This window comes from Pipistrellus kuhlii, unplaced genomic scaffold (genome assembly GCF_014108245.1).
Source record: "Pipistrellus kuhlii isolate mPipKuh1 unplaced genomic scaffold, mPipKuh1.p scaffold_m20_p_3, whole genome shotgun sequence".
NCBI classification, from domain to species: domain Eukaryota; kingdom Metazoa; phylum Chordata; class Mammalia; order Chiroptera; family Vespertilionidae; genus Pipistrellus; species Pipistrellus kuhlii.
Genome location: NW_023425529.1, coordinates 43,053,467 through 43,070,758, shown reverse-complemented (window position 1 = coordinate 43,070,758; position 17,292 = coordinate 43,053,467). Strand labels below are relative to the sequence as shown.

General features: G+C 40.5%; 2 protein-coding genes across 11 annotated transcripts in view; one reads left to right on the top strand and one right to left on the bottom strand.

Moving 5' to 3' along the window:
- DIP2B (disco interacting protein 2 homolog B) overlaps positions 1–17,292 on the bottom strand; it is a 226,795-nt gene that overhangs the window by 129,964 nt on the left and 79,539 nt on the right. The gene's annotated exons all lie outside the window — the stretch shown is intronic.
- LOC118728932 (ubiquitin-40S ribosomal protein S27a) lies at positions 12,890–13,429 on the top strand. The gene has a single exon (XM_036456043.2). The coding sequence runs from the start codon at positions 12,929–12,931 to the stop codon at positions 13,397–13,399; it is 471 nt and encodes a 156-aa protein (XP_036311936.1). The 5' UTR covers positions 12,890–12,928; the 3' UTR covers positions 13,400–13,429.

Sequence of the window (17,292 nt, the reverse complement as noted above, 5' to 3'; positions counted from 1 at the left end):
AGAAGCCTGACACATTCACTGTCCAATTTTTTATTTATTTATTTTTTTTACAAACTATAAGAGATTCGAGGGCTTTAAGTAGGAGAGTAACATTAAAAATAGCAAAGGAACAAGGTAACTGGTATAAAGACTGAAGTTCCTGAAAGGATTAGAAGGAATAAGATCCAGAGCTGGGGGCATAGGTTATCTCATGGGCATAGTTTCAGGGCTTCCCAACCTCTGCTGAAAAGCTTTGTGTCCTTGCTCTGTGAGTGCTTTATGGGTGTGGAAAGGTTTACCCTCAGTCCTAGGGGCAGCCCAGCAGAGCTCAGAGGAGCTGGATATCCTGAGGCAGTTACCACAAGTACCAAACAGCCTTCTTACCCCATTGCACTGAACAAATATCTTTTTCAGTGTCTGTCATGTTGTGCACAGGGTTGGAAGCACTGCAGGACTGTGTCTCTATGAAAGGAGACAGGGATGGATAAATGAGCACTGATGCTGAGGGAGCACCGGGGCAGGGTTGTTCGACGACCTCTAAATTGCTTTCTGCGTAGGAGTCAGAGTAAAGGTGTTTTTTGTCTATTTTTCCCTTTAACACTCAGTTAGTTCTTATCTCATGTCAGATACCATTCATCTAAAGCATTCACATGTGTTAACTCATTTAATCTTCAAAATAATCTTTAAGATATTATCATTGGTCCCAGTTTCCAGGTGGAAAAGTGAAGCACAGGAAGAGTAAGTGACCTGTGAAGGACACACTTGTGGGAGAGCCAGCTTCAAACCAGATGGTCTGGCTCCAGTGCCAGGCCCTTTACTACTCAAAGCTGCCTATGCAGCCCTTTGCTGGGGGACTGGAGGGCTGGAGGACAGGGTTTTAGTAGAGAAACCAAGTGCCACTAGAGGAATGGGCCGCAGACTGCAGTCCCAGCCCTGCCAGATGTTTCCAAAAAAGTCAACCTCTCTAAGCCTCAATGTTCTCACCTGTGAAACAATGATGATAGAACCTACATGTTGTTATGAAAATGAAAGAGATAATACATGCAAAGTTCTCATTGCCTAGCACAGAGTAAACACTCAAAAGTGACATCTGCTCCTCTAATGGCAAAGGGAGTTAACTAAAGAAATGTAGAGTGTGCCTGTCAGGCAGGCACTGCGGAAGGTCCAAGAAGACGGGAAAACAATTCCAGTGGCACCAGTTCTCAGCGCTGTGATTTTCTCCAGCAGTCCCTGGGAGAAGGCTGGTGGTGTGCATAATGTAGAGCTGGGTTCAATAGAAAAGGGACCCAGGCTAGCAAGCATAAGTACTGATCAATATTCAATCAAGCAAGCAATAATACATACTTGTTAAATAATTATTTGCATTACCATCAACCTAATTTCTATAACTTTATAAAGTTTCTAAGGGAAATGCACTGGGAATTCATCTTTGGATGGCAGAACGCATCAATGTCAGGAAGAAATGACAGGATTCCAAAAGGAGGAGAGCTGAAGGGTATCGGGGTAGGGCGATCAGGAGGACATAAAAGGGTTCCTGTTACGCTAATTCTCTGCTACTTTCCCTACCTGTTCTTTTATCACTTTGAACCTATTGAAGACGAAAAAAACATTAAAACCAAATCCACGAGAAAGGGATAAAGAATAGAGAAGACTGAAGGAGGGTTTATGTTTTAGAGGAAACACTAGAAACTAAAAATTTTGGGGGCATTGTCTCCTAAAGGTCTGGGAGAGGGGCAGAGCCTGTAAGAGAAGAGATTATTGCTGGTGCAAGGAACAGCTTTGGGGCACCTGGTGGTGGAAGTTGAAGGGAATGAGGTCTGTGAAAGAGTGGCTGAAGGTATGGATCACCAGGATGGGCAGAGGATAAAACAAGCAACAGCAGTGGTGGGGAGGAAAAGGGAGTTCCTAAACCCGCAAGGGTCCACCGAGGTCAAGTATTCATAAAAGGAATCAGCTGCTGGGCTGGTTCCTCTTTTACTGGGGCAGATTTAAAGTAAATAATTGGTGGTCACTATTTTTAAAGATTAAATAAAAACAACCCACGCCCCTCAATGCAGTCTCAGCAAAAGAATAAATGTTAAATGTTAATAATAATCTTAGGAAAAGAGGCTCCCTGAGCAATTCTATTATTCTATTATTTTATTATTTTGTTTGTTCCCTGGGAAACAAACAAAATAATAGAAATGAGATTTGTAATTAATAGAAAGGTGACAATAGCATGTCAGCAGTGCAAGAGCTGATATACTTAGCAGGTAAAAAAGGAGAGTGAGCCTGAGCCGGTGGCTCAGTGGTTAGAGCATGGGCCCACACACCAAGGGTCTCGGTTTGATTCCCTATCAAGGCCACATACCTAGGGTGCAGGTTTTATTCCTGCCATGTGTGGGAGGCAACCAATAGATATATCTTTCTTACATTAGTATTACTCTCTCTCTCTCTCCCTCCTTCCCTTTATCCCTTCTACTCTCTCTAAAAGACAATGGAAAAAATATCCTCAGGTAAGGGGGGGAAAAAAAAAGGAGAGTAAAAGAAAGAAATACGATGAACTGCTTAAGATTCTTATGAATGACTTCTAACTTTACAAATACCTAGCCCCACTGCTTAGGAGCTGTAACTGTTGGTTTGTCTGACTTAGTACGGTTTAGCTCTGTCTGAAAGGTGTGTGCCTGTTGTTCCCATAGAGATATTTAAATCTCTAATATCATTACCAAAAGACCTACTTTCCTGTAGTTCCACTTGGAGAAACACACACACACACACACACACACACACACACACACACACACACAAAAACAAAACAAAACAAAAAAAAACCCCAGCAAATTCCTTCTTAAAATAGCAAAAACAACAATGCAAGGAATAATACTTCAGAGTTGAACAGATATTTCCTGTACTTCACTCTATGTACTAGTCACAAAGTTAGGAATGAAAAGGGAAAAAACACTACTGCTACTTCTCAGTAATATGAAAAACCAAGTATACCATTCTTCCCTAAATTCACCCCCCAAAAAATACCACCTCCCCAACTTATCTAAATATAATTACAGAAAAAATAAACTCTGAATGTTGTCACTATATATAGAAATGTGAATATTAATGACAGTAGTGATAATAAGAAAAAGCCATTATTCCAGAAAAAAAGCTAGAAATAACCAAATGTTGGATATGTTCAATTATGTTTAGGCATTACAGCTATATACTTAGAATTTTAAGTTTATTATTCTTGGATTAAAATACTTTGTCAAGCCCTGGCTGGTTTGACTCAGTGGATGGAGTATTGGCCTGTGGATTCAAGGGTCCCAGGTTCGATTTCAGTCAAGGCACATCCCCAGTAGGGGGTATGCAGGAGGCAGCTGGTTGATGTTTCTCTCTCATCGATGTTTCTGGCTCTCTCTCCCTCTCCCTTCCTCTCTGTAAAAAAAATCAATAAAAAATATATATAGCCGAACCGGTTTGGCTCAATGGATAGAGTGTCGGTCTGTGGACTGAGGGGTCCCAGATTTGATTCCAGTTGGGGGCATGTAATTTGGTTGCAGGCACATCCCCAGTGGGGGTGTGTGCAGGAGGCAGCTGATCGATGTTTCCCTCTCATCCATGTTTCTAACTCTCTATCCCACTCCCTCTCTGTAAAAAAAATCAATAATATATATATATATATATATATATATATATATATATATATATGTAAAATACTTTGTCAATTTAAAATATTATTTCCTAGTCCCTTTCCCATTTGAAATAAGTGTTTTTGTAATGCTGTTTTTTCAGAATAAGGCTTTTTAAAGAATATAATTTTAATAGAACATGAAAGATGAGGAAACATCATTATAAAAGCCAAGCATAAGCAGTTTGTGTGCCAAGGGCTTTAAGGAGAAACAAGTGCCCCCATCATCTCTTCTTTTGTCTTCCATAATAAAAATTTTAGCTGGACAAAACCACCACTCAGGGAGAAGACCACATTTCCTAGCCCCACAACTAGGTGTGGTCAAATAACTAAGTGCTGGCCCTTGTGGTCTGGTCAAAGGAATGTGTGCAACTTCCAGGTCCTGCTCTTAAAGGGAAAGAGCATGTCCCTTCCTTTTCGCCTTCCTGATGGTTGAGATGGGATTGTGGTGATCAGCCATCTCGGACCACAGGTGATGGCCAGATCCAAGGACAGTGAGGGGACAGGATAAAAAACCTAAAGCCCAACAACTGTATGAGCAGAGTTGCCACACTGGTGCTAGCTATTAGAAATGACATGTTGGCCGAAACCAGTCTGGCTCAGTGGATAGAGCGTTGTCCTGAGGACTGAAAGGTCCCAGGTTCGATTCCGGTCAAGGGCATGTACCTTGGTTGCGGGCACATCCCCAGTAGGGGGTGTGCAGAAAGCAGCTGATCAATGTTTCTGTCATTGATGTTTCGAGTTCTCTATCCCTCTCTCTTCCTCTCTGTGGAAAATCAATAAAATATATTTAAAAAAAATAAAAATTAAAAATGACATGTTAATAACCTTCTGTCTTAAGTACTTGTTATTGGGGTCTCTGTTTCATACAGTCAAACCCATAATCCAAAAAATACACAGTGAATGAGATGATTTCCAGTCAGCAGCAGCAATTGTTGCTACCTGATGTCTACCAGAACCACAAACCACGGCATTAAAACTTTTAAAAGCAAATTTAACTGTTACACAGGTGAGATATACCCTTATAAACTTTTTACTACTAAACCTCTTAATAAACATTTTTTTTCACAGCCAGTCTTATGTCAATGAGATTTTTATCTAGGCTGAATGCTTACAAAGTACTGGTTTACTTACTTGAAATCAGAATATTGCAAAGTAACTCTTAAACTAATGTAAGATCTCTTAAGTACACACATTATGAGCCTTGAACTGGATTCATCAAAACATTGTGCTAGTGTTAATGCTTCTGATACATGCTCTTTCCATGAAAGGTTTTAGCACAATTAAAATCATATTTCTACATTGTACTTGTGTTTATTTTTATTCTTCAAGTTAAACAGCAACCATTTGATATGTTAAGAGTCCCCCATCAAAATATTATCTAAATAGACTATCAGTTAAAAATAGACATGTGAATACAAATTCCAATTACTAATTTGCCAATTGTTTAAGGACTACCGTCTGGAAATAAGCAAGCTGTATGAGAAATGTTTTTCCTCTGTCTTCAGACTAAAAGCTTGCTGTACCAGAACCACTAGTAATTCTAGGAAATTCTCTAAGCTTTAACCAGAGCAACTCTGCTTTTACTGATTATACTCATGTAAGACTGTGCTTGGACAAAAGATCCTCACTTAGCCAAAAGATTTTACTGAATATATAGGCATAGAGCAATGGCCTCTTCATATAGAAAAGTAATACCATCGGAAAGAAAGAAAAGTAAGTCATTGGAAAGACCTGATTTGGTAAAAGAAAAAGACTATTCATTAAATTTTTTTTTTTAATGTTTAAACTTTTCTGACTACTCCTCCATTTCTGTGTGATGCACTGGAAGTCAGATGCATCTATATTGTAAGCTTGGCTTGTCACTTATCAGCTATGACTCTTTTTTTAAAAAAATATATTTTTTAATTGATTTTTTACAGAGAGGGATAGAGAGTTAGAAACATTGATGAGAGAGAATCATCGACCAGCTGCCTCTTGCACATCCCCACAACCAATGTACATGCCCTTGTCCGGAATCAAACCCGGGACCTTTCAGTCCGCAGGCCGACGCTCTATCCATTGAGCCAAACCGGTTTCGGCTCAGCTATGACTCTTTGGACAAGTTATTTAAAGTTCCTGGGTCCTTGTTTGTCCACTTGTAAAGTGAGGAAACCTGCTCTTGTCACACAGGACTGTTAACAGGATTAAGTGAGGTGATGTATACAGAGTTCCCAACAAAGTTCTCGGTCCAGGGTGGACACTCAATAAATGTTAGCTCCCCGTCGATCATTGTCCCCCTAGCACAGACCATGTAAGCTCAGAATAAGGGCGTTGGCTCAGTGGCGGAGGGTCAGCCTATGAATCTGGATCATGGTTCGATTCTGGCTGTCGCACAGGCCTGGGTTGCAGGCTCAGTCTCCATGTGGGTTGTGATCAATGATTTTCTTTCATCATTGATGTGTCTATCTTTCTTTCCCTGCCTCTCTGAAATCAATAAAAATTTTTTTAAATATATATCAATCTGAGAACAAATTACAAATGAAACAGTTCTGATGTGGGTTGTATGCCTTTTTGGACTGGGTGATATTTATGTTGAAGAACACTTTCTTGGATAAAAATATTCACTCACACAAAAACTTATACTTGCATGTTACTTATAACCAAAAGGATAAAGAAAATACGGTATATCCAAACAATGAAATATTACCCAGAAATAAAAGGAATGACATGCTACAACATGGATGAATCATGAAAACATTATGCTAAGTGAAAGAAGCCAGACACAAAAGACCATATTTTGTATGACTGCATTTATATGAAATGTCCAGAATAAGCAAATCCATAGAGACATAAAATAGATTAGAGGTTGCTTGTGGGAAAGGGGAGTGTGGGGGAGGATGGGAAGTGACGGTTTAATGGTGTTTTTTTTGGGGGGGGTAATAAAAATGTTCTAAAATTATATTGTAATGATGGTTGCACAACACTGTGAACTTACTAAAAAACACTGAATTGCATACTTTAAATGGGTAAATTGTATGGCATGTAAATTATATATCAATGAAGATCTTTTAAAAGCACCTTGCTTCATCTAAAAATTAATAAATCAAATCACAGCTATTCAAAATATACTGCTATCTAGAAAACAGGCTGTTTGGTATGAGTATGTGAATATAAACTTAGTCATTTATAAAAATCTTTAGCAGTTCATCCTGCTTATTTCTTTTTTTTTAAAATTGATTTTGGATGGGAGGGGAAAGAGACAGAAGCATCAATGATGAGAGAAAATGATTGATTGGCTGCCTCCTGCATGCCCCTGTACTGGGGATTGAGCCTGCAACTTTGAGCCTGCATTTGCCCTAATTAGGAATCAAACCATAACTTCCTGGTTCATAGGTCAACACCCAACCACTGAGCAACGCCAGCTGGGCTATCATATTTATTTCTTTTTACTCTTCACATACAATGGATAACTTATCTCTTGTGCATCTAAAGTAGTACTAGCTATGTATCATACTTGGGCAAACTGAGAAGAGCCACTCAATTTTCAAATTTCTGTAGGACCTAAATCTCTTGTGGCACTCTAAATTACTTATATACACTAGTACACACACACACACACACACACACACACATCAAAAAAATATATATATATATAATATGAAAAATATATGTGAACATTTATGAAAAATGACCATAAAGCAATTTATAAAAATTTAAAAGAACTCATATCATATAGATTACCTGTCAGCAATGCAATCCAGTTACCAATCAATAAAAGATAACATCTGTAAAGGCCAGTCATAATAAATTCTTCTGCTGTGCCATTTACTTGTATTATATACTATGCATGTAATACACATATGTACCATTTGATAATGTTAGTTCACATGGAGTGAAGGTGGGTGTATGTTTACACAATGCCAAGAGATTTCCTAGTTATAGTGAACATATTTCTCAAACACTGTATAATCAGTCAAACTTAGGAGCATTAGGGGATTTTGCCGTTTAAAGGATTCATGGGGTAAATCTTTTTTGTACTAAAAATAATTTTTGCCTACCTCGTCAGCAGTTAATTCTTTCAAAAGCCTGTTCCGCATTTAGCAGGTTATTCAGTGTACTATCACTATCTGGTAGAGCACAATCCATCAGGAGCTTGCACGAGATGCAAAACAATGCAAAGAAAAGAATTTGGTGCTCTGGTCAGTGCCAAGGTCAACAGTTCCCCAGTGTACTAATTCAGCAAGCCAAGGCCTGGAACTAGTCCACGGCTTTATTGTCATTGTGAACTTATCCTTGAGCAGTTCCTGAGAAAAGACCTCCACTGTTTCCAAAAAAAAAAAAAAAAAAAAGGGGGGGGGGGGGGAAGAGGAGGAGACCAGGCTCAATCGCCTGAGGCAACCAAGTAACTTAAAAGTTAATAATCTTCCTCATTACTGAAATACTACACCAAGTCATAGCTCTCCCCTCTTCTTTCCAGGCTAAATGGCACAGAACTTGAACCTTTTTTTTAAAGATTTAATTCTCTGTCTGGCCAGTGTGGCTCAGTGGTTGAGTGTAGACCTATGAATCAGGTCAGGGTTCAATTCCGATCTCGGCATGTCCATGGATTGCAGGCTCAATCCCTGCTAGGGAGCATGCAGGAGGCAGCAGATCAATGATTCTCATCATTGATGTTTTTCTCTCTCTCCCTCTCTGAAATCAATAAAAATATATTTAAAAGAAAAGATCCTATTCCCAACTACTTCACTTGCTTTTTATTAGACTGGGCAGTTGTCAAATGGAGACATACTTAATTATGTCCCCATTTCTTTTTTTCTTTTTTAAAGTACATTTTTATTTATTTCAGAGAGGAAGGTAGAGGGGGAGAGAGATAGAAACATCGATGAGAGAGAATCATTAACTGGCTACCTCCTGCACGCCCCTCCACTAGAAATCTAGCCCCCAACCTGGGCATGTGCCCTAACAGGAACATAACCAGGACTTCCTAGTTCATAGGTCAACACTCATCCACTGACCCACATGGTCAGGCATAAATGCCCATTTCTTGCACTGTGATATGCTCTTTTCCCAGTTCTTCTCCCTACATAGTCCTCTTTTTGGAACTAAATATATCAAAGGCAAAATATCTTTACTAACTTATAAAAACGTGTGAACTTACCTATTTTTCTCTTTAAATCACTTATTTGTTTGAGAAATTAATTCTTGCAAATATTAAATTAAATGCTAAATTTTAACTTAGATACCAATTATATTACTGAGATACATGTATTAAATTATATAAACTTTGATACTACCATACCATTTGTGAGTGTGCAAAGTCCTGCTATATTTTTGCCTCATTTATTCCTACTAATGGATTCCTAAGAGGGAATAGGCGGAAACTACTTCAATAAATTAATATATGAAGTTTGAAATATATGAACCTGCTCACGGCTGACAAGAGGGATTTCTAGAACTCCAAGAGCTCCTTTGTGATCCAGCGCTGAGTAGTTAATGAGGATGAAGTAATTTTGCTCTCTGATCACAGGATGAGAATGTTGATTTCTATAATAGGAGTGATAACGGTATCAAACCAAGATAGAACAGAGAAGAAGTGCATGGGTAAAGATGGTGCCTACCCCAAAATCATATACAAACAGACGTGGGTACTTTAGAATCTGGGCATGAGATAGGGTAAGATTTAAGTAATAAATAAAAATAACAGGTTAAATATGAAGCAATCCCAGTTGGAATGGCTCAGTAGTTGGCCTATGAATCATGGTTCAATTCTGGGTCAGGGCACATACCCAGGTTGTAGGCTTGAACCCCAGTGTGGGATGTGAAGGAGACAGCCGACCAATGACTCTCTCTCATTGATATTTCTCTCTCTCCCTTCCTCTCTGAACCGAAACCGGTTTGGCTCAGTGGATAGCGAATCGGTCTGCGGACTGAGAGGTCCCAGGTTCGATTCCAGTCAAGGGCATGTACCTCGGTTGCTGGCACATCCCCGGTGGGGGGTGTGCAGGAGGCAGCTGGTCCATGTTTCTCTCTCATCGACGTTTCTTCCTCTAGAGAGGAAGGGAGAGGGACAGAGAGCTAGAAACGTCGATGAGAGAGAAACATGGACCAGCTGCCTCCTGCACACCCCCCACCGGGGATGTGCCTGCAACCGAGGTACATGCCCTTGACGGGAATCGAACCTGGGACCTCTCAGTCCGCAGACCGACGCTCTACCACTGAGCCAAACCTGTTTCAGCTAAAATATATATTTTTTTAAATGATGCAAGATGTAGTAAGAATACATAGGAACATTACAAAGGCCAACAAAAAAGCCTACTGTGAGGCAATGTGGTACAATTGTCAGTGACCCAAATCTGAAACCAGATGCTTGGGTTCAATTCTGCTTACTAAAAATAGCCTACAAAAGCAAGAGAAGTGTTCAGTGAACTGGCTAACATGTATAAACACCAAATATATAACATATAAAAAAACAAATGTACTTTAAATTAAAAGGCTCTCTCTGGTCAGCCTGTTCCACACATTCCTCATTTAGCCAGTGTTGACTGCTGATCAAAGTCAGGTATTGGTCTAGGTATGTGGGGTGTGCCAAAACAGACAAAGATTACTTTGTGGAGCTTCTATTTGAGGGAAGAGACAGGAAATAAACTATAAACATAATAGGAAGATAAATTATGTAGAATATTAGGAGGTGGAAATGCTACAGAAAAAGAATAAGGAGAGCAGGGTATGAGAAATTCAGATGGGGAAGGGAGACTGTAATCTTATATAATAAAACCCTAATATGCAAATCGACCGAACGGCAGAATGACCAGTTGTATGATGTGCATTGACCAGCAGGGAGAAGACAATCAATGCAGGAGCTTCCTCCTGGTGGTTGGTGTGCTCCCACAGGGGGAGCACCACACAGCCAGAAGCTGGGCTCACAGCGAGTGAGCACAGCGACAGTAGTGGGAGACTCTCCCGCCTCTGCTAGAGGCAGGCGGTAAAGAACAAGGGGTCTTGGACTGTGAGAGCCCCGGACTGTGAGAGGGATGTCTGACTGCCGGCTTAGGCATAATCTCCAGGGGGAGTAAGCCTAAGCTGGCAGGTGGACATCCCCCCAGGAGCCCTGGACTGCAAGAGGGCACAGGTCAGGCTGAAGCGCCCTCCCCCACAACACACACACACTGCACAACTTTGGTGCACAGGGCCTCTAGTATTAAATAAGACAATTGAGCAGAACTCATTTGAGAATGAGTTGAGCAAAACCTGAGGGAGAAGTTAGCCAAACAGGTATCTTGGGACCAGCCTTCTGGTAGGACTCTTCCAGGAAGAGTGCTATGCAAATCGATAAATTGAGAAATTTAAACATGTTTAAGCTTTAACACTAGAAGCAAACATCAGGCTTCCCCCAAACACTCATCTTTGGAAAACAACTTTTTGAGGGAGTTAAAAAAGATGAGTAATACGCTGGTTGGTGTGGCTCAGTTGGTTGAGCGGTCTTGTGCACCAAAGGGTCGCCAGTTCAGTTCCCTGTCAGGGCCCAAAGATGTCTAAATTAACTGTCCTGGCCGATGTACAATGAGGGGCAGAGGGTATTTAATTCAAACACATGTGACTCTTGAATTTACTCGTCTCCTACTCTGAGTGAGTAGATGTTATTTCTAGCTATCATAAAATACCTATTTCTGGTTCTATAAACTGACACCATCTAATTAAAAACAAAGGTTCCTAATATTTGAATTATTTTTTCTGTTCAGTGGAGCTACAGGAAATGGAAGCAGTTGAATGTAAATGTAAATACGGATGTCCTTACAGAACTGCTGTCATAAATTACATGATCAGGAAAAGAGCAAAACAATACAAAAGATCATAATCTCAAAATCTCCTACTGCCATCACAAAAAACAGATAATTTTTATAGAAATGGTGTTGATGATAACCATTAAACTAATAAATAACAACCAGTGACTCCAACCTCCGTCGGCAAAGGCTATAATTACACCCTGTCAGCTTTGTGTTCTGTGGACAGCAGGTTAATATGAAGGAACCATGAAATCAGAACCTCCCCTCGGGGAAACAACTGTGCAGTGCTCAAGAATCATTAAAATGTTTATATGTTTTGACCCAAGACATCTTCCAGGAAACCTACCCAAAAAGAAAACAAGAATGTGTCCACTCACTATTATTTTTATAGTGACAAACTGAAAAATCTAAATGTTCAACAAGTGAGAAGGTTAAAAAATTATCTTGGATCCTGGCTGGTGTGGTTCAGTGGTTGAGCATCAATCCATGGGGTCATGGTTAGATTCCCAGTCAGGATACATGCCTGGGTTCTGGGCTCAATCCCTGGTGGGGGGATACAGGAGGCAGCCAATTGATGATTCTCTCATCATTGATATTTCTCTTTCCTCTTCCTCTCTCTGAAATCAATAAAAACATATTTTAAAAAATTTATTTTGAAATAATATATATCTAACCGAAGGATATTTACTAAGAATTCCTCTAGCAGAGGAATTGTTTAAAACAAAACAAAACAAACAAAAAAAACAACCTTTTTAAATACACCAGGTAGACAGCATAGTACTTTGTAAAAAGCATTAGTCTGGGAATAAAATTTTCTATTGATGATATGGTTCCATTCCTAACTACGCTATATAACTTTAAGCAAATCATTTCTATTGTAGCTCATTAGCGTCCTTATCTGTAAAACAGAGATATGAATATCCAACTTCTCTGCTTCACAGTGGGGTGTGTGTGTGTGTGTGTGTGTGTGTGTGTGTGTTAGAGAGAGAGAGAGAGAGAGAGAGAGAGAGAGAGAGAGAGAGAGAGAGAGAGGGAGAGGGAGGGAGGGAGGGAGGGAGAGAGAGAGAGAGAGAGAGAAAGAAGAGAAAGAGAATGTACTAAGGAAAGTAATAAATCTGAAAACTTTTTGATGTCATCATCATCATCAAACTGTATTTCTTAAGTAAATAATAAAAGAAGGAGGGTTTTTTTGTGTGTGTGTTTTTTTTAATGTTTTCACTGAGTTTAGAGAGAGAGAAAGGAAGAGGGAGAAAGAGAAACATCCAAGAGAGAGAAACATGGATTGGCTGCTTCCCAAGGACCCCTATTGGGAATGGAGCCCACAACTTGGGCATGTGCCCTGGCCAGGAATTGAGCCAGTGACCTCTCAGTGCTGAGACAATATTCAACCAACTGGTCCACACTGGCCAGGGCGAAAAAAAGGTATTTTTATTCTCACTAGAGAAAGAAAAGCAGACTACCTTGTAAAATTATCCATTTATAGCTTTTCCGATCCGCCATCTGCGGTGGAGTCGCCGCCAAGATGCAGATCTTCGTGAAAACCCTCACGGGGAAGACCATCACTCTCGAGGTTGAACCCTCGGATACGATAGAAAATGTAAAGGCCAAGATCCAGGATAAGGAAGGAATTCCTCCTGATCAGCAGAGACTGATCTTTGCTGGCAAGCAACTGGAAGACGGGCGTACTTTGTCTGACTACAACATTCAAAAGGAGTCCACGCTTCATCTTGTGCTGAGACTCCGTGGTGGTGCCAAGAAGAGGAAGAAGAAGTCTTACACCACTCCCAAGAAGAACAAGCATAAGAGAAAGAAGGTTAAGCTGGCTGTCCTGAAATACTACAAAGTGGATGAGAATGGCAAAATCAGTCGCCTTCGCCGAGAATGCCCTTCCGATGAATGTGGTGCTGGAGTTTTCATGGCCAGCCACTTTGACAGACATTATTGTGGCAAATGCTGTCTGACCTATTGCTTCAACAAACCAGAAGACAAGTAATTGTATTTGGGTTAATAAAAGACATGAACTGACAAAAAAAAAAAAAAAAAAAAAAAAAATATCCATTTATAGATGGCCAGAGACATAAAGCAGTGATATTTATGAAGAATCTAGAATTGTACAAGAATACATTTTAGAGCAATGTGAAAAGCAGTTGAAAAACCAGGTAAAAATAATGTGTTCCCAAAGTCTCCACAAAGGGGAGTATGAGAGAAAGAGGTTGGAGGAGAAAGACAGTGTGTGTGATAGGCAGGATGCAGGCTGTGTTAATGTTCTCCTGGAGGGTGTGAGTCTAGGATCTAGACTACTTAACAAAATTATGTTAAAAACAGTACATCTTATGAGGCAGGTTACAGCCACTGTGCCCAAGACACCATAATTATCATTGCCTTAATTATGTGGGTTACCCAGTTTTTATAAATCATTAGGATTCCTAATTTGTCCTTCCTTTAAAGAAAAAATAAAAAGTCCTTCACTCATTAATGCAGAAACAGGTAGGTATGCAAGATTTGATGACATTAGAGGAAAGAAAATAAATGAAACTCATATTTAGAAATTACTGGAGTTATTTCTGAATCTTACATCAGCCAGTCACATGATTGGATACTTTGGACCCAACCTGACAGAATTCAGTGCAACCACATTCTGCATGTGTACTCACTTCATGACCACGGGAGGTAAAAAAATATACTTGCCAAATATGATTAAGGAAACTCTGAAGGGCTGAACCAACTAAGCCAACGAGTAAAACTATCAAAAGAGCTTTACTGTTCAGTTTGCAACCTTCTCCTTTAAACGTGACCATTCACTGTAATATATCAATAATATATACTTTATATTCACAAAGAAGATTGAAAAGATAATTATAATAGAGAAGTTCTAAAAATTATTAAAGCATCCTATTGTTTCAGCTACACAGAAGTCAGCATTCATCACACACATGCCACCCGGTGTCATGTGACGAAGTCCAAGGCAGCGAGGAAAGGTCCAAGAGTCCCCCCCCTCTGCTCCCAGTGAGTTCTCATGCCATCCCTCTTCCTAAGCTCCCTAAGCCTATCAGACATCACACATCCCAATATCACCCAGTGACTATTTTTAAAAAATATATTTTTTTATTGACTTCAGAGAGGAAGGGAAAGGGAGAGATAGAAATATCAATGATGAGAGATTTCAGGGAGGATGGGAGAGGGAGAGAGAAATAGAAACTTCAATGATGACTAGCTGCCTCCTGCATGCTCCCTTACTAGGGATCAAGCCCATAACCCAGGCATGTGATCAGAATCGAAACCAGGCCCCTTCAGTTTGCAGGCCATCGTTCTATCTATCCACTAAGCCAAACCAGCTAGGGCCAGTGATTCATCCTATACTAGAGGCCTGGTGCACGAACTCATGCATCTGTGGGGTGCCTCGGCCTGGCCTGCGGGTTGGGGCCGAAACCAGCTCTCTGACATCCCGAGAAGGGTCCCAGATTTCGAGAGGGCGCAGGTCAGGCCAAGGGATCCCACCGGTGCATCATCAGGACCGGAGAGAGATGCAGGAGGGCTCCAGGGTGTGTCTGGCCTGTCTCACTCAGTCCTGATCAGCTGGACCCCAGCAGCAAGCTAACCTACTGGTCCAAGTATCTGCCCCTGATAGTCCTTGCACATCATAGAGAGGGTTGAGTGCCCTTAGCATATCATTAGCATATTATGCTTTGATGGACTGAACAACTGGACCCTTATACAAATTTTATTATATAAGATAATAAAAGGGTAATATGCAAATAGACCGAACTGCAGAACCACCACCAACAAATCAAAGCGTAATATGCTAATAATATGCTAAGGCTACTCAACTGCCAGCTATGACCTGCACTGGTCACCAGGGAGGAGGCAGATGCCCTGATCAGTAGGTTAGCTTGCTGCTGGGGTCCTGCTGATCGGGGATTGAGCAAGATGGGCCAGACAAATCCTGGAGCCCTACCAAGGTCTCTCCCTGGCCCGATTGTGCACTGAAGGGGACCCTCACCCTGGTCTGGGCCCTCTCATAATTTGGGAACTCTCGGGGGATGACAGAGAGCCAGTTTCAGGCCACTCCCCTTGGGAGGGCACCACATGCAGGGCTCATAGCTGGAGAGCACTGCTATGGCAGTGTGAGCCTTTCCCATCAGGACCGGGTGCCAGCCCGTGGCAGGCACAGTGGAGCTGGGATGATTGGGAGCCGCATGTAGAAGCTGCAGGCAGGAGCTGCAGGCAACGTTGGACTGCGGGTTTCAGCCCGATCCCTGCAGGCCATCCAGAGGGAGCCTACCTGGCCTCTAGTTTTTTAATAACACTCCATACACAAAAGGCCACTGCACTATCTAATACTGCTGTATTAAGATAACAATCTCACTTTTAATCTATTCCTCTATAGAAAAACCAGAATGGTGAATCAGTAGTTGACTGCAAACTCTCCAAAAATTCATTTGGAATAAAAAAAGACCTCAAATAGCTGCAGCAATCCTGAGAAAGAAGAACAAAGTAGGAGGGATCTCAATACCAAATTTCAAGCTGTATTACAAAGCCACTGTACTCAAAACAGCCAGGTACCGGCACAAGAAAAGACATATAGACGAATGGAATAGATTAGAGAATCCAGAAATTGACCCAAACCACTACGCTCAATTAGTATTTGACAAAGGAGGCAAGAACATATAATGGAGTCAAGACAGTGTTTTCAATAAATGGTGTTGGTAAAATTGGACAGATAACACGGAAAAAATGAAACTAGACCACCAACTTATACCATACACAAAAATAAACTCAAAATGGATAAAGGACTTAAACATAAGAAGGGAAACCATAAAAATACTAGAGGAATCCACAGGCAGCAAAATCTCAGACATATGCCGAAGCAATATCTTCACCAATTCAGCTCCTAGGGCAATGGAAACTAAAGAGAAAGTAAACAAATGGGACTACATCCAAATAAAAAGCTTTTGCAAAGCAAAAGAAACCATCAATAAAACAAGAAGAAAGCCCACTGCATGGGAGAACATATTTGCCAATGTTATTACCAATAAAGGTTTAATCTCCATTCATAGGGAACTCATACAACTTAACAAAAGGAAGATAAGCAACCCAATCAAAAAATGGGCAACGGACCTAAATAGATACTTTTTGAAAGAAGACAGAAGGAAGGCCAAGAGGCACATGAAAACATGCTCAAAGTCACTAATCATCCAAGAGATGCAAATCAAAACGACAATGAGGTACCATCTCACACCTGTCAGATGGCTATCATCAACAAATCAACAAATGACAAGTGCTGGTGAGGATGCGGATAAAAAGGAACCCTTGTGCACTGCTGGTGGGAATGTAGACTGGTGCAGCCACTGTGGAAAACAGTATGGAGTTTCCTCAAAAAACTAAAAAATGGAACTCCCATTTGGCCCAGTGATCCCACTTCTAGGAATATATCCCAAGAAACTAGGAACACCAATCAGAAAGGGTATATGCATCCCTATGTTCATAGCAGCACAATTTACAATAGCTAAAATTTGGAAACAGCCTAAATGCCCATCAGCAGATGAGTGGATTAAAAAACTGTGGTACATCTACATAATGGAATACTAAGCTGCGCTAAAAAAAAAAAAAGGAAATTCTTACTATTTACAACAGCATGAATGGAACTAGAGAGCATTATGCTAAGTGAAAATAAACCAGTCAGAGAAAGATAAATATCACATGATCTCAGTCATTTGTGGTATATAATAAATAACAAACTGATGAACAAAAATAGAGACAGAGAAGCATCGAACAGATCATCAAATATCAGATGATGTAATGAGGGAATGTAGGGGAGGGTGGAGGTAAGGGGGAGAGATCAAACAAAAGACTTATATGCATGCATATAAGCCTAATCAATGGACA

Excerpts from the sequence above, each read along its gene's own strand:
- LOC118728932 (XM_036456043.2), top strand. The coding sequence starts at position 12,929 with ATGCAGATCTTCGTGAAAACCCTCACGGGGAAGACCATCACTCTCGAG.